Source organism: Ambystoma mexicanum, chromosome 6q (assembly GCF_040938575.1).
Source record: "Ambystoma mexicanum isolate Mex_15411 chromosome 6q, UKY_AmexF1_1, whole genome shotgun sequence".
Lineage (NCBI taxonomy): Eukaryota > Metazoa > Chordata > Amphibia > Caudata > Ambystomatidae > Ambystoma > Ambystoma mexicanum.
In genome coordinates, this window is record NC_090937.1 from 760,040,674 (window position 1) to 760,068,119 (window position 27,446).

Genomic DNA, 27,446 nt, shown 5'->3' on the forward strand with positions numbered 1-27,446 from the left:
CTCTGCACTGGTCCTGGCAAAAGTTCTTGGCAAGGGATTCAAGCAGCTTGCCCGGCTGTGAGTAGCTTGCAATGATTTGAGGCCTGCTGCAGAGAACTCAGCTTGTGGTTTTAGGCCTCTGATTTAGGTTCTAAAGTATAAGTTCTAGGTTCTGGAGTCAGTCTGGACTGGTAACTTCTGGATGTTGTGTGGTCCGGCAAAACGCTCCGCAGCAACTGGATTTGAATCTCCCTACCTGTCCCAGCAGTCTCTTTTTATGTGTTTTGAAAATGGGTGTGTGCCTGGGCCTAGCTAAGCCTGCCCCTCTCTACTTATCATTGGCCCAATTCTCCCCTCTCCCATGATTGGGGGAAGGAAATGTGAGTCAGAGTGATGCTGTAGGTTTTATGGGTCAGAGGATCCTCCCCTGGTCAGTTTGCCCACAAATCTATTTCTGACCCAAATACATATTTATCAGATACACAGTTGATTGTCATTGCATACACACATCATGCATTACTGATGGGAGGCACTGTTCCGACCCTGGCGTTTCTAGGAGCTTGGGTAAAGAAATGGCCACTTTTTGCACTTTTTAGTAGCTTTCCCCATATCGGATTTTTCTCCAAATTTATACAATTGTGTGCAAGGCATGTGGGCATTTAGATAAGGAAGTGTCAGATTTTTAACATGCATACATTTAGAGTAACAGCCTCTTTTCCGCTCGTAAACCCCCAGATCATACCACCGGGTCCTAAAACCTCTTAAAATGTGGGCAAAAAAATCACAAGAATTATGGTATCATTTAGATAATTTTGACAAGTCCGCACCATGAGTTATACATCTTTCTTAAAATCATATTCTGGCCAACAGGGGTGTGTCTTCCCAGGTCACATGGTGGAGAACCAGTCTATCCACTTTCTTTAAGCTCAGCCTGTCCTCAGAGGGGGCTGCCCCTCCCTGTTTCTGCCAAGAGGAAGCCACTTTACGACCTCCCCTATAAACCATCTGCCTGAGTCAAGGAAGGGCTTTGTTCAAAAGGAAGCCATTTACGACCTCCCTCCCCCCCCAATAAACCATCTGCCTGGGCCCTTTGTTTAGTTTCCTGCAGTCCCCAGGTAATTCAATCAGAGAGTGTGTGATCTCCTTTTGGCAGGGGCAACAGAATGCAGCCAGGCCTGGGAACCTGTCAGGCAGAACTGGAATCTCTTTAAGCCAGTTTTTAGCTACATGTCATTTTGGGTTCTCAGTTTAACTCAAACTTACAATTTTTACACATGCAGCTAGAATGCTGATTCTAAGTTCAAAACTATGACATTTCAACAGTGACAAACTATGTGACACTCAAAAGTAGGTCACTCATTTATTCTAAACATTTCGATTTTAGGGTCTTTCAGTTCAGTTTAGCACTCAGCCAGTCTTGTTATCAACATTATTTTGGGCTCTTCATCTTCCCAGATTTTGTAGGCACACAAAACCTCATTCTGCCAGATGTCTGCTGGTGTTCAGTGAGATTTTTGGATGTGTTGCAATGTTTGAAAATAGGCATTTTGAGCTGGCATTCAGAGAAACCAAAGGTAATTTTAAAGCGTTTTTTTTTTTTTTTTAACAGGCGCTGCTGTTTTACCTTTGGCACCCATTCCACTCATGGCACCCTGGCCAATCATGCTCGCACTGGTGGGTGGAAAGTTAGGCAACCATTTTGGTGTGCGCACAAACTGCGTGGTTCTCCTGGATTCTGGTGCACATGTGGGCTTTTTGGCCATCTTGGATTTTCTAAGCGCACAGCACCAAATGTTGTAGCATGATAGCTCAAACGTGGGTCAGGACACCCAACAGCTCCGGCATTCATCTGCTTTATGCCCTCACATGTACTATGCATTCACCTGTTTTACGCACTCATCCGCTCCCCGCACTCCACTCATCCGCTCCCCGCACTCATCCGCTTTAAGCACTCGTGCTTTACACGCATTCAACAGCAATATCATGTTCCATATATTCATCTCTACACTCATCTGTTCTATACCTTCATCCGTTCTGTTCACTCATCCTCACTCGTCCGCTCCATCCACTCGTCCGCTCCATCCACCCGTCCGCTCCATCCACCCGTCCGCTCCATCCACCCGTCCGCTCCATCCACCCGTCCGCTCCATCCACCCGTCCGCTCCATCCACCCGTCCGCTCCATCCACCCGTCCGCTCCATCCACCCGTCCGCTCCATCCACTCTATACATTCGTCAGGTCTGTACATTCATCTGCTCCAGCAGATTTACACAAAATAAGAAAAAGATTCAGGCCGTAGGTACACACTGTACTATATGATGTACGTTGATTGAATCCATGGTATCTGGACTAAAAGGGAAGGGGTATTTTAGTAGTGGAGAACATTTCAAGATGTAAACTAGAAGTCACATCCAAAAGGGCATGACACTAACGCACAATAACTACAAAAATTATCAGCAAGCATGAGTCGCTGCACAATAAATCTGAGAGCGAAGACAGGCATCGAGTTTGCTGTTTCTAGCAATTTATGTTTGTGTGAAACTGACACAGGAGGAGATGTAAAATGTGAGTTCCAATTCCAGCTTCCGCACATCAACTACATCACAAAACCCTTGGCAAATCACGTAATCACTTTGTGCTTAAGTCGACGTATGTATCAAATATTGCCCTTATTTTCGATAGTTTATAAGTGTGTAATAACACAAACATGTACAGGTTTTGCTACGTCAAAGTCTCATCTCTTATCATGACAAGTTGGGGAAGGATCATCATCCCAAGTGACAATGACACTCCCGTGGTGTGAAAGGGTATTAGGACACATTGGTAGTAGCATGACATGTTTTGGTGGTGAAGAAAACAAGTCAATTTCATGAGTGAGTAAAGTAAATAGACAAATTAATTTAGCGCATTCAATGTGCTCTTATTTTGCAGTATTTAAAAAACAAGTTTTTCTTCAAGAATTAAGTATATTTTAATTGCAACTTGGCTAAACTAGAGTTTAACAAGACCATATATTCGATGTTTTGAAAAGAAAACCGTTTCTCTATATGAAAGTTAAAAGGGTTTCCAATGTTTTAGCTTTCCGTTTGCTGTGTTTAATAGGATGTTGCAGTAAAAAAAAATCCTCCTTTGAGAGGAAGTGTCTTGAAAGAAATCTTGCCTAGAAATTGCATTCTTGTTTCCCTGTCTGCTTTTGAAGACAAAATGTTCAGAATAGATTTGGACTGCACTCTGGACATTCCAATTGGCAGAGGGGAGGTTTCTAACAATCAGTGTGCTAATAATAATTAGGTCATGTCCCCACTCTTCATATGCCCATTAGAAACCTCTCTTCTCAGCCCACCTCGTGGACAGTTAAAAAGAAACTCCCAAGGGTGGAGTAAGATGAGCAAGTAGATATATATATATATATATAGATATATATACATAGGGACATTAACATATTTGGTATGTCATCACTTCCAAGAATACCCACCAGAAGACAACCTGATGAAAAAATAAGACAGTAGGCTCATCAATTTTGTTGCTACAGAATTAGGCGGTAGACTTGGGGACATGATACTCATGAACTGGCATTTCCAGACCTATGTTGGCGAACACCTGGTTCGTCATGTAGACATTCAAGTCTCATACAGTAGTTCTGACACCCCATGAACCTGCAAGAGTACAGAATGATGGGAGATACTGCACGACCTGCAGCCAGCCAGATCCTGGCCAGCTCCTGCAATTCGCTCTTTAAAGTCGGTTACAAGGATCGCACATGAACACGCACTGCATGTTGAGGCTGACCACCGAGACAGGCTGACAACTTTCTACATACACAAACTTGTCTTAACTGGGTTGCCGATCTTTTCTGTAACAACTAGAATAGGAGAATTTTCATTCAGAATGTTCCAGCTGACAACAGAAAATGCTCAAAAAATAATCGTAATAGTTTTACAATTAGATTACATTTAAGGGCAAATGGAAAAAGGAGCCACCTGAAATATTTTGAGCCATTCCTGAAGTCCTGCAGGTGGCTGGACGGATGTTATCCGGCGGCGCTGTTGACCTTGGCCATTGGCTGCTCTTAAATCCCCAAAGGTTGTTGGCGTGGCTGAGCATGGCACCAACCCTGCCGTACTAAAATTCAAAAAAAACATAAGATGAGTGATCAGAAAAACGGCTTGCTTTTGAGATTAAAGAAGACAGTCACAGTATTTTCAAAATGTACATTTCATTGTCATTTGTCATACATACATATTTTAGGGCATTTTTTGTTTTACCCGAAACTCTACTAATATCTTTAAAAAGGAAAAGACCTACTTTCAGAAAAACACAAACATACCATTTAAGAGGCCACCTAAACAATATGCAGAGCGAAAATGGAGATGCAAACGATTCATTAACTACATGCAACGACCTTGCAGCAAGAGACATTATCTAAACTGCACACTAATGGCAGCCATTTCAACCTTAATCTCCATCAGGGTGTAAATGCCAATCGCAGGAACCCTTATATGAAATATTCAGTATGATTAATCAAATCCAAATACTGCAATAGTACTATTAACACAATTACCTAGAGAGCAAACAGCTGAACAATCACACAGTAACCAAGAAGTAAAACACTATTTAACACGCCCAAGTATCACACAAACTCCACAAAGCTAAACAGTCAATAAAGCGAAAATTTAAGTAACACATAGCAAATCAAGATGCAAAAAAAAGAAGCACTCACATAACACTACCCTAGACATTCTTCCAAACTTTAGACCACATTCCTCCCAAACGGACGTGGCCTTAAACGAAATCCTGTCTACTTAGATTGCACCTGTCTCACCTGATCCTCTGAAGTATGCACTTACGAAGCATCCATAACACAGTCAATTACTGCACTATTTGTGAAAAAGATACACATTTAACATAACACTGCAAAAATGAAGAGTACCAAAAATAACTGAGAAAATTAGTTAAATAGAAACTGCAGAAACAATATCATATTTAATCCCAAAAATAATTAATTATTGTCAAAGCTAAAGGAAAACATTTTGGCCGTGGAACAGTGTGGCTTGGAGCAGGTGACGATGGTGAAGGAGAGGGGAGTATGGGGTGGTTGCCCACTGCTTGGAAAGTAAACCTTTATTGATGGCAAAAGTTAAGTGAAAAAGAAGGGGTGCAGAGTGGAGGTTGGGATGTCAATAAACGGAGGTAACAGGGGTTTTCCTCGTGCCAGGCAATCAAAAAGAAACCTCAAACACACTTTAAAGCAAATGTATATATTAAGACAGAATTACCTTTTTTTTTTAAAAGAAAAAAAAAAGCCCAATAATCATGTGTTTGTTTTCTTAAAACTGGTTATTTTTACTGCTTCATTTGCAGTCTGGGCTTTTATTTCCTGTGTGCCTTCTAAATAGATGTGCTGCAATAATTTTCAATGGATATATATATTTGACAATGCATTACTTACAGTAAAAGCATTTCTGATGGTTGTATCTGCTTAGATTCACATGCTGTGCATAGTCTGACATCCAGTGGTCACTGCGGAGTATTGCATTTTGTTTTTCGTAGTCGAAAAGGGGACGTTGACAAGGCGTGTTTGTAACACTATCCCTATAGTGACGTGCGGTGTACCCACAATCCCTCACGCGTCAAGGTTCCTCCGTTTGTATTTTTTCTGCCCTGAGGGAGCCTTCTAGACGTGAGTACAGAAAAGAGAGATATAAAAAGATGTCTATGTTCCTTCCATCCGAGCGGGGAGGAAGGGTGGGCGCATGTGAATCTAAGCAGATACAACCATCAGAAATGCTTTTACGGTAAGTAATGCATGGTCAGGGGGCGTGGCTTTGAAGCCATGTGAAAAGACGTGTCTGTACGGGGGCTCCCACAGATCCGTACATTATCCGCCTGAAAACCGTGCAAGGACCGAAGCGATTCGGCTGAGAAGATGCTGACTGCGTACATGAAGTTCTGCTGCACGCGTGGATACATTTTTATCCGGGTCCGCACTGCGGAAGTGTGATTAGAGGCCGGGTGAAGAATTGGAGACGAGACCTCGATGGATGAGAAAATGGCCGCCGCTGCTTGACTGGAGGACAAAGGAGTGAGGGATCGGGACCCCAGTGGCGGTTTTCCACAACGCACGTGCGCCCTTGGGGCGTTACGAAGGGTGCAGCACAACCCGGCCCACCTAGGGACAGCGGTGGACAACAACAGTTGCGAAGATGGTCGGGTGAGCCGGAGAACAAAGGATCCCCAAGACGGAGTCCCTACCTTGACCCGAGTGTGGCCCTTCTGACGGGAGACATGTCGAACAAGCTCCTGAGAGCAAAGAACAAACAACCCACGCTTGACGAATACGCCAAGACGCCGCCCGGCCCAGACGGAGCCAGGAGCAAGGAGAGGGCTCAGGCTCAGGCCAAGGAGATGGCCGTCGGGGGTGCGAACCAAGAGGTCCTTGCTGCGATCGCGGACCTGAATGCGACGTGGGAGACCAAGCTCCAGCTCGCAGTGGCTGAACTGAAAACCGCGATGGAACTACAGGTTGGGGCGGTGCAGGAGGACGTGAACCTCCTAAGGCACGACGTGCGAGCCCTGGCAGAACGCACAGAGACCTTGGAGAAGGAGATGGGCCCTACCGCGGCGGACTGTGCCGCGCACAAACGTGATCTCCATGCCTTGGTGCAACGTGTGGGTAACTTGGAGAGTAGGGCTGAGGAGGCGGAAGGACGCGCCCGGAGAAACAACGTCCGCATTGTGGGCCTGCCGGAGGGGGCTGAGGGCCAAAGTCCCACGGAGTTTATTGAAAACTTGTTGCTGCAGGAGATCACGGGGGGCGCCCTGTCGCAGGGGTTTGCGGTGGAGAGAGCGCACAGGGCCTTGACTAGGAGGCCACCGCCGGGAAATCCACCCAGGCCTGTGATCGCCAAGATCCTCAATTACCGGGACCGGGAAAGGATCCTTGAACACTTTCGCAAGGGGGGCACTATACGACGAGGAGAGGCGACCATAACTGCTTACCCCGATTATACCCTGCAGGTACAGCGCAGTCGCATGAACTTTGGAGCGGTTAAGAGGCGATTGCGGGAGGCTGGGTATAAATACATGTTACTCTATCCGGCCAAACTGAAGATTCTCTTTAAGGGCAAGATGCTGTTTTTTGTTACTCCGGAGGATGCCATGGAGTGGCTGGATGCGCAAAACTGCCCTCAGGAGCCAGATGTGCGGATGGCTGATGGAACGGGACGAGATAAGTGACGCTGCGGGCCCGGTTGGGCTAGGGACATTGGGACTGGAATATAGTCTGTGACTTTGTGTGAGAACGTGTACGCGTTAGGTGTTGGAAACATGGTCCGCGTGCACGGATACGAATGCGAGGGAGTGGAGCCTCCAGGGGCCGTTCTTTGTACCCCAGGTTGAGTTAAGGTTAGTCACTATTAGTGGGGTGACACCCCGTCGGGTTCTCTGCTTGGGTTTCCAGAGAGAACCGAACACGGGGATGCCTGAGATCCACGGATGGAGCTGGGCAGTTGGTTGGGATAGGGGTGTGGGGTGTGTTAGTTTTTACATGGGCCTGGGGGTGGAACTGGGAATGGGTGTCTGCGAGGCGGGGGGGGGGCGGGAATCCCTGGAAGGGAGGTGGGAGCTACTGATAGACCATGGGGGACCTTAGGATGCTAACGTGGAACGTTAGAGGGCTTAACAGCTACCTAAAGCGAAACAAAGTCATGTTGTACCTGAAGAGGCAAAAGATAGATGTGGCCTTGTTACAGGAGACTCATCTGACACGGGAAAAATTGGAACTGGTGGGAAGGAAGTGGAAGGGGACAGTAGTGGGATCTACATATTCTGCCTATGCTAGGGGTGTGCTGGTTTGGGTGGCACCACATGTCCCGTTTAAGCTGCTGGGGGAGGTTGTGGAGTCTGATGGGAGGCTGGTTATGGTAAGGGGGCTTGTGGAGAACAAAGTAGTGTGTATTATAAACACTTATTCTCCCAACCAGGACACGGCGACATACTTTAGGACGCTGTGCACGAGACTTAGCGATGGGATGGGGGGCACAGTGATTTGGGGCGGGGACTTCAATTGTGTTCTGAACCCCAGGGAGGATAGGTCGGACGACAAGATAGCCAAGCCCAGCCCGGCGGCCAGAGTATTGCAGACGTTGCTGGCGGACTTTGGCCTGGTGGATGTTTGGAGAGTGAGCCACCCTGGCGTGAGGCAATACTCGCATTATTCGGCCCCGCATCAACTGCACACGAGGCTGGATTACTTCTTCGTCACTCCGGACGTTGTCGGGGAGTGCGACCAGATAGACTATAGGGCGAGAGTCCTCTCGGACCACTCGCCCCTGGTCTTGCGATGGCAGCTTTACCCCCCACCGAGCGCGCATTCCAACATGGCGCCTTAGGGCGGAAGCGCTCAAGGATCCAGTCTTCCGAGAGGATATGAGGGAGGAGATAACTGCTTACTTTGAGGTGAATACAGGGCGTGTTAAGTCGGCTGGTACTTTATGGGAGGCCTTTAAGGTTGTAATGCTGGGGGGTCGCCATTGCGAAGTCCAAGGGGTTGATGGGGGGAGTCCTGGCCGATCTGCACAGGGCCGAGATTGAGTTGGAAAGAGAGTTGGAGGAGGGTGGACTCGATACGGAGGCGGTCTCTACCCTGCAGCAGAGATGTGCGGAACATTGGGACAGGCTCTGTAATCTAAACTACAAAAAGTATATTGAGAGACTACATGCGGGGGGGGGGACAAAACGGGCAGGCTTCTAGCTTGGCTCTATAAGAGCGAGACCCCGAGGTCCCCGATCCGATCGGTGATCACTGAAAAGGGTGAAGAGGTGGATACCCAAGAAGGTGTAAATGGAGCATTCGCAGAATATTATAAGGCATTATACGAGGATCGTGAGGGGGGGAGCCGGGAGGAGATAGATGAAGTACTCGGAGACATAGGTCTGCCCAGGATAAGTGATGAAGAGCGAGAGGAGTTGGATGCTCCGATCACTCTGGACGAGCTGAAAGAGATTGTGAAGCAGTTACCCATTTGCAAGGCCCCAGGGGCGGATGGGTTCCCCAGTGAATTTTATAAAGCGTATGGAGAGGAGGTGCTCCCGCCCATGCTGGAGATGCTTAATGAAGCGTTCGAGGTGGGGCGGCTGCCTGAATCGCTCAGGGAGGCGATAATAATACAGCTCCCCAAACCCAATAAGCCGGGACACGATTGTGGCTCCTATCGGCCCTTGTCGATGCTGAACCAAGACAGTAAGATCCTAACAGCTGTCCTGGCGGCCAGAATGCGGGGGGTGATCGGCAAGTTGATCCATCCTGACCAAACGGGCTATGACCCGAACAGGAATATCACTCACAATCATAGACACCTTCACAGGGTGGTTGAGGGGGGATGTAGTGAAGAGAGCGAAATGGCGATAGTGGCGTTGGACGCGGTTAAAGAGTTCGACTCTGTTCGATGGCCGTGGTTGCTGGCGTCTCTGGGACGGTTTGGACTGGGACCAGGCTACATTAGGTGGGCCGAGATGTTATATAGTGCACCTCTGGCCAGGGTCCGCACGGGCGCAGTGGTGTCAGACAGATGGCAGTTGGGCAGAGGCACTAGGCAGGGGTGTCCTTGGTCCCCAATGTTGTATATATTGGCCCTTGAACCCTTAGCGATTTACCTTCGGCAGCAGTATGACCCGGTGGGTATTGAGGTGGGAGGGGAGAGTCACCTTATATCCCTGTATGCAGACGATATGCTGCTATACCTGAAATACCCGGAAGAGAATTTGCAGTATGTCTTGGAGGTAATGGAGAGGTACGCCTGGCTGTCCGGCATAGCAGTAAACCCTCAGAAATCCATACTATTTCCGCTGGGCGGTTATGTGGGGACACCCGTGGAGAGGTTGCCAGTGCTGCAGATCCCGTGGGCAACGCGCTCCTTCCGGTACCTGGGTATTGACGTGTATCACACGACCGAGGAGGAACATAAGCCGTGGGGAAGATTGAGAAGTGCATGAGGTTCTGGGAAAGATTGCCTTTAGCGATGATGGGCCGGGGAGCTATGCTCAAGATGGTGGTGCTGCCCAGGCTTTTGCACTACTTTAATAACATCCCTTATATGATACCTAAGAAGTTTTTTGTAAGGTTACATAGTGTATGTAGGGATTTCCTATGGCACGGAACATGCAATAGAGTTGCACTGTGGAAACTGCAGAACTTTTACGAGAAGGGTGGCGTGAAACTGCCGAACTTCGAGGCCTATTATGTGGCTGCGCAATTGCAATATGTGGCCAGGTGGCTCTCGGATGATGAGACCCCTGAACACAGGCTGCTGGTGAAGGACTGTTCCCCCTTTTATTTGCGGGAGGTGATCTGGGTGGCCAATGCCTGTATGAGGGAACGTCCTAAGATGTTGCCCTTGGGTAGGAACATGTGGCGGCGAGCCTGCCGGATGATGGGCGACCCCTCGCCGTGCGTGCCGCAGTTACCACTGGTCGCACTGGCGAAGGGAGACGGGCAGCTAAGAGCAATCCTTCGGACGTACTGGGAACCAGTGGGGTTGGTCACCATGGGAGACATCTGGCAGGACGGGGCCCTAAAGGATTTCGAGGAACTAGAGGTGGTGTCGGGGCTGCACAGGGGTCAATACGTAACATATCTTAGGGTGGTGCGTGAGATCCGGAGTATGTGGCCTGAAGCTACCTTGGCCGATGAACCGGATGCTACGTTGGAGACAATATACGACACATCGGAGGGAGGGCATGAGGTCTCCAGGTTGTACGAGATGTTAATGACAAAGGTTGGGAAGGATTTGGGGCACTTGCGACTGGAATGGGAAGCAGAGATGGGGGCCCCGATGGCGGATGGGTTGTGGGAGCGCACCTTGGGGTACCACAAGATGGTGTCGAGGAACGCCAGGTTTAAGCAGATACAGCTCTATATTACGCACAGGGCATATATGACCCCCCTGAGAATATCCAGGTTTCGGGATGCTGGGCGCCAGGCGTGCCCCAAGTGTAACGAGGAGAATGCAGACATGAAACACATGTTCTGGGCGTGCCCAGTGATCGCAAGTTATTGGGGTGAAGTGGCGCAGAGGCTGGCGGGAAGGGGAATTACACTCAAAGTGGATTCAGCCTGGGCCTCTCTGCTGGGGGGGTATCCCAGAGCGCGTAAGCTCTGACATGTTGAGAAACTTAAAGATCTGGTTTATGTGCTTGCCAAACGTAGGATTGCCATGGGATGGAAGGAATGTCAAAAGCCACTAGTTGAGGTCTGGTGGCGGGATCTCCAAAAATGGGCAGATGCTGAGACAGCGGCTTGGCGGGATGCCAGTATGGCAGGGGAGGAGGAAGAAATGGGCTCCCTCACGGCATGGAAGTCATTGATAGCCGAGCTGTTTGGGACAGGGTCGGCCTCGGCTGGATCCGAGAGCAATGGGGCCCCACCGCTCGGAGCGGATACCGATGGTGGACACCACACAGGCTCATAGGGGGGAGGGTTGGGGATTGCATTTTTGTTGTTGTGTGGTGTGTTTTATTTATGTTCTGTTGTATTGTTGTTTGGTTTACTTAAAATAAAAATATTAAAAAAAAAATAAAAAAAAAGTAATGCATGGTCTTCTGATGTTTGTTAATCTGCTTAGAATCACATGCTGTGCATAGACTAGCGAGCAGTAACCGGAGTTGGAGGTGGGTTGTGAGAAGGAACAGTAGAGAAAAGATGTCTTAATACTGCTTGTCCCACCTGGGAATCAGATCTAGAGTGGGCATCTAGACAGTAGTGTTTTGTAAAGGTGTGTGCAGAACTCCAGGTTGCCGCTTTGCAAATGGACTCAAGGGGAACATTTGCAATGAATGCTATGGATGCCCCAGTGCCTCGAGTAGAGTGTGCTCTTGGCTTGAAGGGTAGTTCTCTCTTAGCAAGAGTGTAACAGAGTGATGCATTGAACAATCCATCTAGATATAGTGGACTTTGAGACTGCATATCCTTCTCTTCCTGCTGCCACCGAGAGAAAGAACTGATTAGTCTTTCTCAGTGGTCTAGTTCTTTCCATATAAAACATGACAGCTCTGCGCACATCAAGTGTATGCAGGCTTTTTTCTCCCAAATTTGAAGGGTTTTGAAAGAACGTTAGTAGTTCTATTGACTGGTTGACATGGAATTTCGAGATGAATTTGTAACGCTCACCTGATTCCCACGGAGGCGCAGGTCTGGCCTTGAGTGCTGATGCTTCTTCAATGGTGAAGCGCAGGACTCTGAAGATGGATAGGAAGGGCCCTCTACTCTGGCGTCTCCGGCTCGCAGGAATATTCCCCTGTGCGTGAAAAGGGAGTATTACCTACTGACTGAGTTATGCTCAAGCCTCCCACTCTCTTCCAACCCTCCACGATACCCTTCCACGATTCCCTGTGAAGTCTCACCTTAGGGTCAGGAAGGAGGAGCTCTCCATCCTGCTTCTGATGCAGGGGCGCGTTGAAACCCAGTTACTTCACTGGATTGAGGATTGATGGGAGTTCTGGTAAGCTTGACTATTCAGGTAAGGCTCTGTAAAAGTTCTGTTGCAAATTCAAAAGTCCAAGCTTAATGATAATGTTCATTGTCTTTTTGCAGCAAGCGCTAATGCTCATGTCTTTTTTCCCCTTAGGGGCCGGGGTTCGGAATGCCGGAGATATGGCGCCGACCCGAAGTGAAACGTGCAGTTCCAGTTCCAGTAAATGGCAGGTTAGTTCTGGATGAGCGCTCGGGAACTGTCTTTGCATATGCTCATTCAATGTCTTTGTCTTTTTTCCCCATAGGGGCCGGGGTCCGGAAAATGCCTGGAAGCGGCAAGACCCGAAATGAAATGGGAATGACCCAACAGGTAAGTCTTATTCCCTTCCTTCTCTCACCTCTTATTCTTGTCTTTTTCTCTAGGCTCTGGGAAGTGGCTGTGTATCCGGATGATCGCTGCTGAAGATGGAGGAACCCAGGAAAGGTGAGTGAAATGCAGCGCTGCAGCGATCGTAACGAAATGCTTTTAAAAATAATGTCTTCCCTTTCAGGATCGTCGGTGATGTCTCCGTGGTGCAGATTTAGCTGGTAAGGTATCTTGTCTCACTTTGCAGGTGACCCAGGATGCTGACAGGCATGGCTGAAGTCCAGATGCAGGAGCTGACACGGTGAGCGTCCAGCTGCGAGGAGCAGAACAACGCGAAGCGTGAGTTGCTGATCGGGTGTGGTTTAAATAGCTTTGGAAGACGTTCCAAGTGTGTATCCTTCCTCCGATCAGGTATGTATCCTTCCCCGACCACACCCGGGTGGAAAGTAATCCCACAGGTAAAGTAGTTCCATTCAGGCCTCAAGAGGGCCTGGATGTGGCAGCATGGTCTGCATCAGGTAAGTGCACATTAAAACACTTGAACACATGTCTAGCTTTATGAGCCTGGCGCCTAAGGCGTCAGGACAGGGGTGCAACATGAGCCTGGCGCCTAAGGCGCCAGGACTGCGTCCAAAGGGCCCCAGCTTGGGCCCGCTGGCACTCCCCTGGGGGAAATGATGCCTGCCTCTGGGGTTGCTGGGTCGGACCTGGCTCCTTGGAGGTAGGCATCATGACAGAATTTCGGTGCAAACCTCGGGTGTGTGCGTAGAACCACCTTATCTTTGTGAACCGTTAGAAAGGGGTCTAGAACAGAAAGAGCCTGTAGTTCACTTACTCTCCTAATGGAGGTGATAGCTATTAGGAAGGCAGTCTTAAGAGTGAGGTCTTTAAGAGTTGCCTTGTGCATGGGTTCAAAGGGTGAGCCCATGAGCCTGGTAAATACCACATTTAGGTCCCAGCCTGGAGCTGGGTTTGCTATCGGAAGGTGTATTCTCTTTACCCCCTCCATGAAGGCTTTAATAACTGGGACTTTCCACCATGACACTTTAAGTTGGGAAGTGGTGTATGCAGAAAGTGCCGCTAGATGGACTTTAATAGAATTGAATACTAGACCAGAGTCCAGTAAATGGGTCAGGTACAGAACAATTTGTGTGGGAGAGCAGTCAACAGGTTTGATGTTTCTTCCTCTACACCAGATGACAAATCTCTTCCATTTGCTAGAATAACAGTGACGAGTGTTAGGCTTTCTAGCCTCTCTGAGGATGCCCATGCATCTCTGCGGGAGTTGTAAATGTCCAAATTCTATGATCTCAGGAGCCAGGCTGCCAAGTTCATGGTCTGAGGGCATGGATGCAGTGTCCTGCCCTTGTCCTGTGACAGCATGTTGTACGGGCAGGGAAGTTTCACTGGAGGAGATAGAGACATCTCCATCAGGTGAGCGAACCATGGCTGCCGGGCCCACATAGGGGCCACCAGTATCATGGTAACTTGTTCCTGGTGCATCTTGTGCACAATCTTGTTGAGAAGGGGAGTCTGGGGGAAAGCGTAAACACATTTCCCTGACCATGGGATCGATAGACCGTTCCCCTTGGATTGGTTCTGGGGGTACCTGGAGGCGTAATCTTGGCATTGTGAGTTCTCCAGAGTTGCGAACAGGTCTATTTCTGGGAATCCCCATTGTTTGAAAACGTCAAAGACGATGTCTTCGTGTAAACGCCATTCGTACTCGGAGGGCAGAGGGAAGTTCTGCTGAGTTCGTCTACTAGCAGATTGAGTTCCCCTGGTACATGTTGTGACAGTAGGAACATGTGTCTGAGAGCCCACTTCCAGATGTTCTGGGACAGCTTGGACAGTCTTGGAGAGTGAGTGCCCCCTTGTTTGTTGAGGTAGTACATGGCTGTGGTGCTATCTGTGAGGACCATCACTGTCTTCCCTTGTAGGTGTGCCTGGAAGGCTTTTAGTGCCTTGGACACAGCCAGTAGCTCCAGTAAGTTTATGTGCTTGGATGCTACGCTCGGAGTCCAAACTCCGTAAGCAGTCTGATGGGATAGGTGAGACCCCCATCCTGTGAGGGATGCGTCTGTGGTTAGAGTGGCTTCCACTGCGGGGGTGGCAAATGGTTTTCCCATTACCAGGTTTACCTTCGACCACCACCGTAGCGAGAGAACCAAGGCCTGCGAGACCACCACTAGATCGTCCCATTGTCCGCTGGCCTGACACCACTAGCTGTTGAGCCACTCTTGCATTGGGCGCATGCGCAGGCGCGCATGGGGTACCGAATAAATACATGACATCATCATTCCTAGCAAGCGCATTGCTTTGCGTACCGTCATCTCTCGACCTGCCACATATTGAGGGATCTGAAACAGCATGTTTTGGACCCTCTCATTGGAGGGGAGGACGAGGCCGTCCTTTGTTCGAATTAGAGCCCCTAGGAATTGTTTGACCTGGCTTGGGTCTAAGCTGGGCTTCTTCTCGTTGATGTAGAAGCCCAGTTGGAACAAAAGGTCTACAGTCTTTTCGGTATTTGAGAAGCATGTTTCGTAAGAATCCCCGGTTATGAGCCAATCGTCGAGGTAAGGGTATACTGGGATGGACAACCTGCGCAGGTGGGCCGCTGCCACTGCCAGTACTTTCGTGAATACCCTCGGTGCTGATGCTATCCTGAATGGTAGCACTCTGAACTGGTAGTGTTTGACCTCTATCATGAACCTGAGGTATTTTCTGTGCGCTGGCAACATTAAAATATGAAAGTATGCATCTTCCATGTCCAGTGTTGTCATGTAATCTCCTTGTGATAGCAGGGGGATCACTTCCTGTAAGGTCACCATACGAAACTTTTGAGGTTTGACAAATTTGTTCGCTGGGCGCAGATCTAATACAGGGCGCATGGTTAAGTCCTTTTTGGGTACAAGGAAGTACACTGAATAAATACCTTCCGTTACCTGAGATAGAGGCACGACCTCTATAGCTCCTTTTTCCAGTAGCTGGTCCACTTCTTGCAGAAGGATGGCGAGGTGTTCTGGTGTCATGCGTCGTCCCCTTGGGAGTCTGTACGTTGGGGAACTGTTGAATTCTACACAGTAGCCGCGGGCTATGGTTGATAATACCCAGAGGTCTGACATTATTCCCTCCCATGCTGGAAGAAAGGATGTTAACCGGCCCCCGACCGGCGATGCATGGGAGGGGACCCGAATCTCGAGTCATTTGGTGTTGGTGGCTTGGGTACCTCTAGGGGTGGAACCCCGACCTCTCCCTTTGCCACGGCGTTGTCCTCTCTGGTTGTATTGCCCACTGGTGTCTTGGTTAGAGGACCAGTTGTTTGCAGAGTATTGCTGTTGCTGATTTTGCTGCTGGCCTTGGCCTCGAAAAAAGCGCCTATTGCCATAGCCACGTTTGTTAGGAGGCCTAGAAATCTGGTCTACGGTTTTGATGGTGTCAAACTCTTTCTTTGCCGTTTCTAGTGCCTCATCAACCGCCTTTCCAAAGAGGTTGGCATCTTCTATAGGCTTGTTGATTAGAGATGCTTGTGTTTCAGGTTTAAACCCCGAATTATGCAGCCAGACATGGCGTTTGAGGAGTATTCCTTGGACTTGGGAACGGCCAGCTGTTTCTGCAGCATCCAGTGTTTTTCACAATGCTTTGGTTTACTGGAGTCCCTTCAGTAATCGTGGCCAGAAGCTGTGTACGTAGGGGTTCTGGTACCTCCTTGGCGTCCTTACGTAGCTTGCTCCATTGTGCATCTGCGTAACTTGCTAGCAGGGAGTTGTTGTTTGCAATCCTTGCGGAAAAAGCAGCGGAGGCTGTGATCCTCTTCCCTAGGGCATATCATTTTTTACCCTCTTTATCTGGTGGTGCCTCGCTGGTAGACAGCGGGACCCCTGCTCTTTTCCTTGTATTTGTCACCACTAGGGAGTCTGGTACAGAGTGGCCCCTGACGTACAACGGGTCTGAAGGAGAGGGACTGAATAGTTTTTCTATCCTCGGGTTGACCCCTCTGACCAACGCGGGTGTAGATAGTGAAGGGATAATTTGTCTCCTTACTGAGGCGAGGAGGGGAATGGTTTGGCTGACAGGGGGTTTCTCCTTGATTACCTTCTCCACAAAGTCAATGTCAGGAGAAATCTCCCCAGTGTCTATTTCGAAATGCGCTGCTGCCTTGCGTAGTAGTGCATTAAATGTAGGTTGATCGTCTATAGGTGACTTGTTCCTATTAGGTGAGTCCTTGGGAGGGGACAGGTTTAGTGCATCAGGGTCCGAAAACGCTGATGGGGACTGCCAGGGCTGTGAAGCACCTTCCTCTGGGTCTTCTCCGAAGCCCCCCCCACCTATATATCGATAATCTTCAAAACCCTCCTCCTCTAGGTTTTGTTCCTCTTTGTTGCCTAAAAATTCGTCCTCCTCCCGAAAGTGGGTGTCCTCTTCAGTGAGGTCATATAAATCTTCATCCACTTGGGAGGGATTAAACAGCCTAGGGAATTTAGCCCTGGGGTCCACCTGAGGTCCCTCTCTTGCCCTTTTGGGTGGTGGTAGGTTTTGAGTCTCCATAAACCTCTCCATCTTCTCCATACAGAACTGGAGTCTCTCCAGGGTCTCATGAGGTACCACTGAGCAGTCTGAGGGGGGGCATATGGGGGAATAGGGTTTTCGGCCTGAAAACGCGTTGACCTATCCCATAACGTCGAAGAAAGGGTTTCGTCGCTGTCTGAAAAGCCTTCTGGCAGGCTAGGAGTCCCTTTGGATGAAGAGGGCAGTTCCTGCCTTCCTTCCGGCCTTTTCGGCGTTTCTCTAGCCTTCTGAGCGGTATTCCACGTATCTTTCGCCGTCCGCCTCTGGCTATCGGCGGAAATGATCCTCGCCAGGCTCTAGACGACTAATCTGTCTGTGGAGGGCTCTGGTATTGACGTTATGGGTGTCGCATGTTCTATGGCGACGGGCGCTCTCTGACGGAGCGCTTCGTCTCGCGGTTTGGGGGTAGCGCCCTTATCTGGGGGAAGCCCAGTCGCTGGTCGCGTCTGCGGTTGTGAGGGGGGCTTAAGACTCTTACGGTTTGAGGACGACGCCGGTGGAACCTGCGTCTCCGTTGGCGCTGATGGTTTCTTCGTCTTCGACGAAGAAGAGCCGTGGGTTATGTGTTTATGGGAGGGTTTTTTGTGTGCGGCAGTGTTGCCGGGGTGTTCATCCCCATAAGCAGGGCGTGAGCCGAGCTTGTTCGGGCCGGGGACAGACGAGGAGCGCGAGCGCTCCTTAGAGAGGTCTACGACTTCCGAAACGGATGTCGGGTTATCACATTCCTCGTCACTTTCTGCGGCGGCGGGTGAGGAATCGGACCTCAACATGGCGTAGGCCGCCCACCTCTTGACTCTGCGGTCCTTTAAAGTCTTAGGCTTAAGAAGCTGACAAGCCGTGCAGCCGTCTTCCTTGTGGTCGAGGGACAAGCAACGGTTACACCGTTTATGCTGGTCTTTCCAGGTGAATTTGCCCTTGCAACGCGGGCAAAACCTAAATGGTGTCCTCTCCATACCTGAGGAAATATTTTGCTTTGATAACAACCCCGAGGGAAAGGGAGGGGAAAAGGAAAGGCATTCTCAGAGAGAAACAAGAAATGTTCCATGCCCCCAGTCTCCCTACTGTCTTTTGGCCGGCGAGGCCAGGCCACGTGTTCGGCAGCGCCGGAGGATCTCCTCCGTCTCGTCTCCGCCGTCGAAGTTCTTACTCAGCAGAGAAACAGCTTTGCAGCTACGTCGAGGGTGGGATCTATGTAATAGATATTAATAAGTAACGACCAAAGGTCAAGTAAATGAATTTGCAATGTCTCTCGAGGAGCTCTGCGTAAAGGCGACCAATATCTGAGCGGAAAAATAACAATCTGAGGGACCTCGACGCGTGAGGGATTGTGGGTACACCGCACGTCACTATAGGGATAGTGTTACAGACACGCCTTGTCAACGTCCCCTTTTCGACTACGAAAAACAAAATGCAATACTCCGCAGTGACCACTGGATGTCGGACTATGCACAGCATGTGATTCTAAGCAGATTAACAAACATCAGAAATATATATATATACACCCCAAAACAGCATACAAAACAAAACCCAGCTTAAAATCCAGTGAAGCAGACTTCCATTCTTTGTAGCTAGCAGCCAGGCTCGATAAATTTCACTCTTGGGCCCTGTATTTGCATTTATTGATAAACGGCAAGGTGCATCGAACCTGCACTATGAGCACATGCCAGCTACTTAAACATGCAAATACCAATGTTGCATTAATGGCTGCAGAGTGGTGGGAAGCGTACCTGGTTCATAAAGACACTCGAGACCAAGATGGTAGGCCCAAGCAAATCTCAAACCTGCGCTTGTGAAGAGGATTGCAGCACCCATACAAGCGAGGCTGCACTTTATATGTTATATTTATAGCTGGCATCAGAAGATTTAACAGATGTAAAATAGCAGTGCCTTCATATACGAAGCTACACTATGTGTATTCACTTGAAGAACAGGGACGTCCATCTCGATCAGAAATGACTTACAATAACACATGTACAGATGGCGGAAGTATTTCCAGGAAGGGTGCCTGCACAATAGCACAAAGATGAGAAGAAGTGGTGAGCCAGTTTATTGTAAAAAAGTGGGACACACACCAGGGACATAACAAAAACAAAAAAATGTATATAAGAAAACAGGTGACTTGTAAAGGTAACATTAACCTAGGAGAGCAAGTGCTTCAAACTAAAGTGGAAGGAGTATGAATTAAATATACAAAATTACATTATTAAGCTTCAAAGGAGGGAGTGCTAGGGACAGGCATGGATGGTGGGCGAGAGAGCAAATAAGTGAAGTTAAAGCCGAGCTTTGAAGAGATTCAGAATTGGACTGGCTTTGATTTTGAAGGGCAGATGGTTCCAGTCGGGCGGGTAGAGAGAAAGCCCAGGAGCAAGAAGAGACACTGGGAGGGAATCGAACTACAAGTGCAGAGGAAGATGGTGAGAATGACATGGTGAGCAAACAAATACACAACCAGATAAAAGAAAAAAAAAAATAAGGTAGCAGGCGCCCCTCTCCAGAAAGAACATGCCATGATAACCTGTTGAGTGGTTTTTACTCACTTTGAGCGTCTGCAGCCATCGCTTTATGCCAGTGGGAAAAAAAAACCCACAGAACAGGTTATCATGCCATTTTGTTTCAGGAAAGGGGTACCTGCTACCTTTTTTGAAAAATGTTGCAAGGAACTTGGGGTTGGTCACCCTGAGTACCTGGGTGAACCCAGACGTGGACTCCCTGATCATAGTGCTCAGAGAGGCACAGCCCCACCTCACTGATTAGGCCCAACAAGGCTGACACACGTTTATGGTGTTGCTGTTGGTACTCTTGTTCAGAAGGGAATTGCCATAGCATTTCGGTTCTGGACTGCCCATGTCGGCAAGAAAAAGACTGATATGCAAATTGATATCACCAGCCAATAACCTATGTCCATAGAATTCCAGCAAAGGGCAGGTCTAATTGTTCTTTATAATCAATTTTGGGATTTCCTGTATATTTTATAACAATTAACTATTTACAATGCAATACCTAGTCCCACGAAAACAACAATCTGAGCTCACTTCTTCACCAGTAACACCTCACTGAAAGTAATAGTGAAACAGGAAAGAAAACGTCTCAGAAACATGGTCTACTTGACTTTATGACCCTTGGAATGTTCAAAGACAATTCTCATGGGAGAATCTGCGGGCTATATTAACAAGTACAGCCCGCAGATTGTGCAACACTCTACATTCCAAAGCTACCAGCAGAGCTGTGCATATCCACAGCCAACTCCCTGAAACCACCCTGGTGGATCTATGTACAAACTGCAACCTTAGGCTCTCCAGATGTTTTGGACTACAATTTCCATCAGCCCTAGCCAACAGCCAATGGTGATGGATCAGGGAGGAATAATTAAATATATCTGTAGATCCACAGTTCGCAGACCACTATAATATATACTATCAAGAGCAATACAATTCAGAATAGCTTTACAGATCCCCAAACTGGGGCGGCACCATGTGTCCTGGACCTATAATCCTTGCTCAATGTCCTCACCGCACTTGGGCTTTTAACTCTTTGTTCAGGGCCATCATTTCCGGAATGGCCCACTGACTGGGTCTTAAAAAGAATATACTCTGGTACCACTAGTACTGCTCTCAAACAGAATGCCATGGCTTTTAATGCAAGTACTACAAGAGACAAGCCCAACACTTTACTTAAAGCTGCATAATCCCATGATTTGAGGAAAAGATCAACACTTGTTTTCACAGGAGCAACTTTTGCAGTGAACACACTTTAAAACATTCAACTGAATGAAACTGTTAAGTCGTAAAGAGCAGTCCGAAAGCAGACATGTTATGCAGGGCACCAAATTCCAATCCCAAAGAATTTGAAAGTATATTATTGTTCCTGTAACAAATTGCAAATACATTTTTGTGACATTGCACTTGCACGAGCATTTGGTTCTTCAACAAACATTGCATACTAGATTCACTGTAGACGAAGCAACTGATTGTTCTCAAGACCGACACCGCATGGACAAAAGCTGTGCGAACTGAAGCATCCTGCTGCACTCTGGTGTGCTAATCCACATGAAGTTCCACGTCCGCTTCCGGTGCTCTTCTTCCACACTAGGCCAGGACGCTGCAAATGTTAGTGCTCGTGCAATTTGCTTAGCACTCTGGTAGGGCTTTAAACACATAATCCATTACGGCTATTGAGACGAGAGGCGACTAGGGATAGCATTCGCGCTGAATTATCGTTGACTACAAGGTTTGCTCCGAGACGTGCCACACTGACAATTCATCATGTCACTCAAATATTTTAAGTTTATAAAGGTCGTGCTCTCTTATGTTTAGAAAGACAATATATATGGTGGCTTTAAAGTAATTTTTCAGATCTAGATAGATCATGCTAGACAGTTTATTGTATGCTTAAAAGGTTTTATATGCCGTCTTCATAGTCATTTGTTGAAGTTTGGAAAGACTACCGTTTCTTGAATGCCTAAAGGTACCCTAAATCGGCTGCAGGGTGCCGGTGTTGGAAATTCACGCAATTACAAACGTGCTCAGGATTATACAGCATTTATTTCAGTGTCCAAATGAAAGCAGTTGAAGCCTCGGGACACATCTGAGCAGTCAGAATGTATTTATTTTTTCTCTTCTCGCCTTTCTCCTACCTGGGACAGCTATGGGTTGTAGAGAAAGGGAGAAAAGGGCCAGAAGGACTTCGCTTAGCAAAGTAATGTATATAGGGAATCCCATCTTGCTCCCCATCAGATGGCTGCCAAATTACACTCTGGTGATGGATTGAAATCCCTGCCTGGTTTACACCTATATGAAAAGCCAACTGTCTCGGTCACACCAAATCTGTGCAAAGAGGTTGTTTAGGCTGTGGGACAGGGGTCAAGTCCTCAAAGAAAAAGTAGGGTGACTCATTAACTTAAGAATGGGTTGTGATGTCACCCGAAATTAGCATATCAATGTGAAATATGCAAATGTTATTCAATTGGCTTTGCATAACCATACAAATTGCACAGGACAAATGGACATTGCCTTTCATAAAATCAACATACATAAAAACCAAGAAAGGACATTTTTAAAAATGTCCACGTTTTAAACCCGAAGAATCAATGCCAATGTTTTCCAAGGGGATTGGAGTCCCTAAATGTGCCATTTCACTGTGTTTGTTGTGTTTCACTGGGTTATATGATGTAATGCCTGATCTGTGCACCTGGCTACTGCAGTCATAATTTCGAAAAAGCCAGCCAAGGTGTCTTATTTTACACATGGCCTCTAAAATACCCTGGGGGACGGTGTTCACCCTCTGAAAAAGGTGGGGGAGACACTGTCCACCAGAGCGTACCCTTGAACTTGAGCCCTTGTTGGAGGGGTTCAATGGGATATTCTAGAAGTACAGGGAGATTGGATGCTTAGTTTTTCTTTTTGTATGCCCTTAAAGATGCTTTCACTTTTTGCAGGTTTATTTTCTGCATCCTGTTCCTAGAAGATTACCTCACAAGCTTTTCTTCCACTATGTTCATTAATTGTTCAAAAGCAAAAGGTTTGCAACCGTCCACCAAGTGGCTAGAAATGCGCAATTTCTACACACATTCTAATACTTGTACTCCAATATGCTGTGGCTGTCTTTTTGCTCTATGCAAATTGGGTTGCTTTGAGGGTCTTCATGCAGAGGTGACTGGCTGCATTAGTTCTATGGAGAAGCCTCAACAAGCAGAGTGATGGAAGGCTATCTGTAAAAAAAGGATATACCAGTGTTGATGTTTTTCTCGCAGCATGTTTATCAAACATCCTTTGCATTAGTGCTTCGTGCCGTTCATCATTCCGCCCATATATTCCAATAGTAAAGTCAACTTGTGTGTCCCCTTTTCAGCGATACTCGAACATTATCTTACTGTAGAGGTCTGCATATGAAAAGTTGTTTGTGGTTTGGCGTTCCAGTCTAGTGGGCTGTGCAAAGCAGACAGGAGATTGCCAAGCACCCCACGGCTTGTTTCTTCAGGTATCCCAGGGATTGCTTTGTTGTTCCACTGCCCCAACATAGGTTACATTTCTGTCGATTTAGCTCATGCTTTCCTATTTGAGAAGTCTGAATCCCAAGACATCTTTGGGAACAGCACCCCCATCTACGAGGACCTACCAGTCAAGTCAATGCTAGATATTGTTCCAAGGATTATTTCACTTCCTGGTCTATGTGCTTCTTTAGACAGAGACTAAACCAATGGGCGTAGGTTTATGTGAATTACACTTCTGAATATTCCCTTTCAAAGTTCAGACCTTTCTTAGAAATCCTATGAATTAGGTCGAATAAAATCATGACCATGGGAGCAGCATTGACTTTGGCAAAGCTCTTGGACGTGCACAGCACCATTATAGATTTAAACGGACAAAGACACTTATGCAAATAACTCTGCAGAACACAAATTCAGATGCAGGGTCCTTAGAGGTTCAGAGACCCCCACTACCATTTCTAAAGGCCAATGCCTGCTAGAAGTTCACTTCCAAGCCTTTTCGACCTTGGTATGTTCAAATGGATAACTACTGTCTTGGGATCCCAGTAAAAATGTCTCTTCTCTTGATCATAAAGCATTTAGGAATTCCACCCCCACCGGCCCCTCTCGTCCCCTATCCCGGTGGTAAGCTCTGCAGTAGTTGTGGAACTGGTTACATTTATTATAACGCTAGATGACCATATCTAGACTCTGTCCCACCAACAAGAGGCATTATTTTGTCCATCAGTAGCAGAACTGTGAGCAACTGCAACACATGTACAAAAAGGGCAAGATTCCAAACAGCTAAAGTAATTATTTGTGAAATCTTTTCTCCCGCAAAAAACGGAAAGTGTTCACAACATTCAGAAACAGCAGGCATGCCTGTAGCTATGGAGACTTGACAGTGATTGAAACATGTCGCTTTATAAAACCACTTAAAAACAGTGTCAAAACGAAAGAAAATGAAACATCTTCTAGAAAATAAAGATATGACACGAGCCCAACTTTAGGTATCTCTTCCTGAAACGGTGCACAGCAGTTTTCTATTTAAAGACGGCCTCGTGTTATTAAGAGTTGAGAGCGAATCACCAGGCCTTTTTCTGTGAACTAGCAACCTTTAGTTTAATCTCAAATAACTCAAACATTCTGAAGACTATTTTTCTCAAGCATGGTCGCAACGATTTCTGATGGTCAGTGTATTCCAAAATGCAAACTTGTGAGACTGATGCAAATGTAAAATGGTGTTTGTAAGAAAGGGAAATGTCTTCATCGTGGTACCCATCTTCCTATGGTGAACCAAAATCCTAGCTAAGGCAGCAGGAGAAGTGCTTCTCAAAATGCCCAACTTCTGGGAATCCCAAATTACATTGTTGGTACAACGATCGTTAGGCAGTCTTGCAAATACCAGTCACCTATGTGTGGGCAGATTTCTCTTACTGCAAACAAGGTAGTTCCTATTGCCCTGCTTATTTAACTGACGCTACATGCGAACACAAACGCTTAGGCCCTTTCACCTGACTGAGCAAACAAAACCGGTTCCACTTAAGTTTCGGTTGAAATGTAAACACTACACTGTGGATACAGAAGCAGAGCTTTTTTTGTTCACACATCCGGCTGGCAGGCCCACTGGGTGTGGGAATTATTAGAAGTTATCCTGGTCTCTTTTCTGTCACCCAATGGGGAATTGTATGGACTCAAAAAGAGTTTTGTAAACGAGACAAATTGAAGCATTAGATATGTGGTTCGTACTCACGGAGTTGGTAGATTAAATGGATAGGACACCTGTCCAATGAAGAAAGCGTTCAGTTCTCAGACATGGGTTTTAGATTGCTTTGCGGCACACAGATCGAAATCAAGCTTCTTCCAGACCGGTTTCCTCTGCCCATGAGGAATTATAAATCATTATTGCCAAAAGTGTTGATTACCTCAGGGAACAACGCTACTCGATCGCATCCTCTTATAGTAATGGCAGGCTATGTTTTGCCATTAACCTTTGCACGTCCTTGAGATGCGTATATGCACCCTAAAAGGTGATCTGTTTCACCACCAGGTGTATTTAACAGTTTTAATTTGGAGGAAGGTGCATGTAATAAGTCGTGTGCCTTTCCCAACCTCTGCAAAATCCCATAGACACCTGGGCAAACAATTGGTCACTGCCAGGGGTTTACACTCAAAAGGTTAAACCAACACTGCGTTTCTCCTGGGGTGAACAATCGCGAAGGCATGAGATGTTACTATTATCCCACAAGAACTAGATATCGGAGGGAAAATGATAAGCAAAAGGAAGATGCTCTTATCCAAACCATAAGAAGCGATTGGAATCCCTCCACATGCATCTACTTCTGTGGCATAGTCTTGGAAGAAGCGACACCCATGCTCACAAGCACATGTGAGATAGAAGTACTAAAATGCTTGCTGTCAGGCTATACTAGTCATGTACTCTCAAACCTCCTTCTGTTCCACGCTTCAAACATTCGGCCTCAGATTTGGAGAAAGGAGTTTTGTGCTCATAAAAAGGTAATATGTTGGTTATTAATTTGGTGTTTTTAATGTGCAATGGTATGGTAAGTGGGCATAGGGAGGTCTTGACTTTGCTTTGAGAACTGTAGAGATGCTCGAGGTCCCATGCCAAACTTGCCCTCCCCGTCCCCCAGAAACGACAAAGTCCTCAAAGGATTTCGACCCTTCAAAGTCATGCAGTCCCTTCTTCTACCTCATCAATGCCCAAGGGCAAAACTACACGAGTCATTAGCAAGGATATTCTAGTCTAGTCCTATTTCACTTGTCCTCTACACGCACACTCTGGATTGGTGTTTATATCCAGGCTTCGTTTGTAAGGCTCCTATAACTCTTGTAAAACCAGAAAGAACTACTGGAAGCTGAAACAAGAAGCCTGGGCATAGAGCGAATGGCCGGCATCTCAGAGGTCATCCAATCTGTTAGATGATGTAGTCTGTGGATAGTCTTAACAGTGTAAAAGTGTTGAGCAAACTTTCGGGGGAACGGAAAGGAGCCAGCCGAACTAACTGAACAGTTTTAATGTGCTTATTTTCTACCATGGCAGTAAGGTGACAAAAAGGGACAAGACATGCTTGGTTTAATGAGAAGTCAGTCTAAGAGAATCCCTTCTACACACATTCCGCTATTTCAGTTTTGGATGCATACATCTTTCGGTGCCCCTCCATTCTGATCACACAGCAATTACCCCATCCTGGACAGCCTTCAACTAACATTGCACACAATTCCAAAATGACATGCACAAAGAGATCCCCCGAGACTAATTGCATCTGGCAGGCGGACTCCTTCAGTAGCATTGAACTCCTCCCTGCAGAAACAGTGCTGAACTCTGGCAAACGCCAAACTGATGTGATTGAACATGACAGCCCATAACAACGGTAACTCATTGTTGGCTCAGGCGGGGTACTGGCATCAACACTGATATGTGCTCATTCTAAAAGTCTACTCTGAGCACATGGGATATGTGTGCCAACCACCACAATAACCAAAGGCTTCCAATGACGAATGCTGGGGGGAACACTAACATTAAATGCTTTAAAAACGCACACAATTTCCAGTGTTACGGTTCTTTAGTTGGGAGAGCCAATGTGATGATATTTAGCGGGTTAGAGGATTTGCCGGTGTTGAAGTGATTGAAAGTTGGAATGTACAAGTGCAGGCTGAGTTCTTTGAGGGCTACGGACAACTGCTGCTCTTGCTGTGTGAGGCGCAGAGCGCCAAGATGAAGCATGGCACCCATTGAGCTGCTGCCAGGGAACCCTGCATCTGCGGCAGGAGGGATGAGGGCAGTACAGTGTTCATGGGGGGACAAGGCCCGTTGCATCTCAGGAAACGGGGGGAGCAGTAGAAGCACAAGCAGGTGATGAATGGTTGAATAATTACCTGGTGTACTCCGAACCTTTGCAGGGTTTCTTTCCCAAAGAGAAAGAACGGACCTCCGAGCCATGGTCCAACTTTCTCTTCATCTGGAGGGGGGAGAAAAAGGGAAGGAAGACATTACTAAGACTGCCAGAGGGAGCCATTTGAGTGACAGAAAGTCAAATATTACAGTTTTCCTTTCATTTGAGCATGCAGCTGGT

The 27,446-nt window shown here is 47.3% G+C and overlaps 1 protein-coding gene across 6 annotated transcripts in view; it reads right to left on the reverse strand.

The window, feature by feature from the left end:
• The window catches only part of FBXW7 (F-box and WD repeat domain containing 7), a 1,581,903-nt gene that overhangs the window by 167,936 nt on the left and 1,386,521 nt on the right, over window positions 1-27,446 (reverse strand). For all 6 annotated transcript variants that reach the window (XM_069631275.1, XM_069631278.1, XM_069631277.1 and 3 more), the window contains 2 exons: window positions 27,250-27,332; window positions 3,960-4,101 (listed from right to left, as the gene is read on the reverse strand). In XM_069631275.1, coding sequence (XP_069487376.1) covers window positions 3,960-4,101; window positions 27,250-27,332 — 225 coding nt within the window. The remainder of the gene's footprint in view (window positions 1-3,959; window positions 4,102-27,249; window positions 27,333-27,446) is intronic.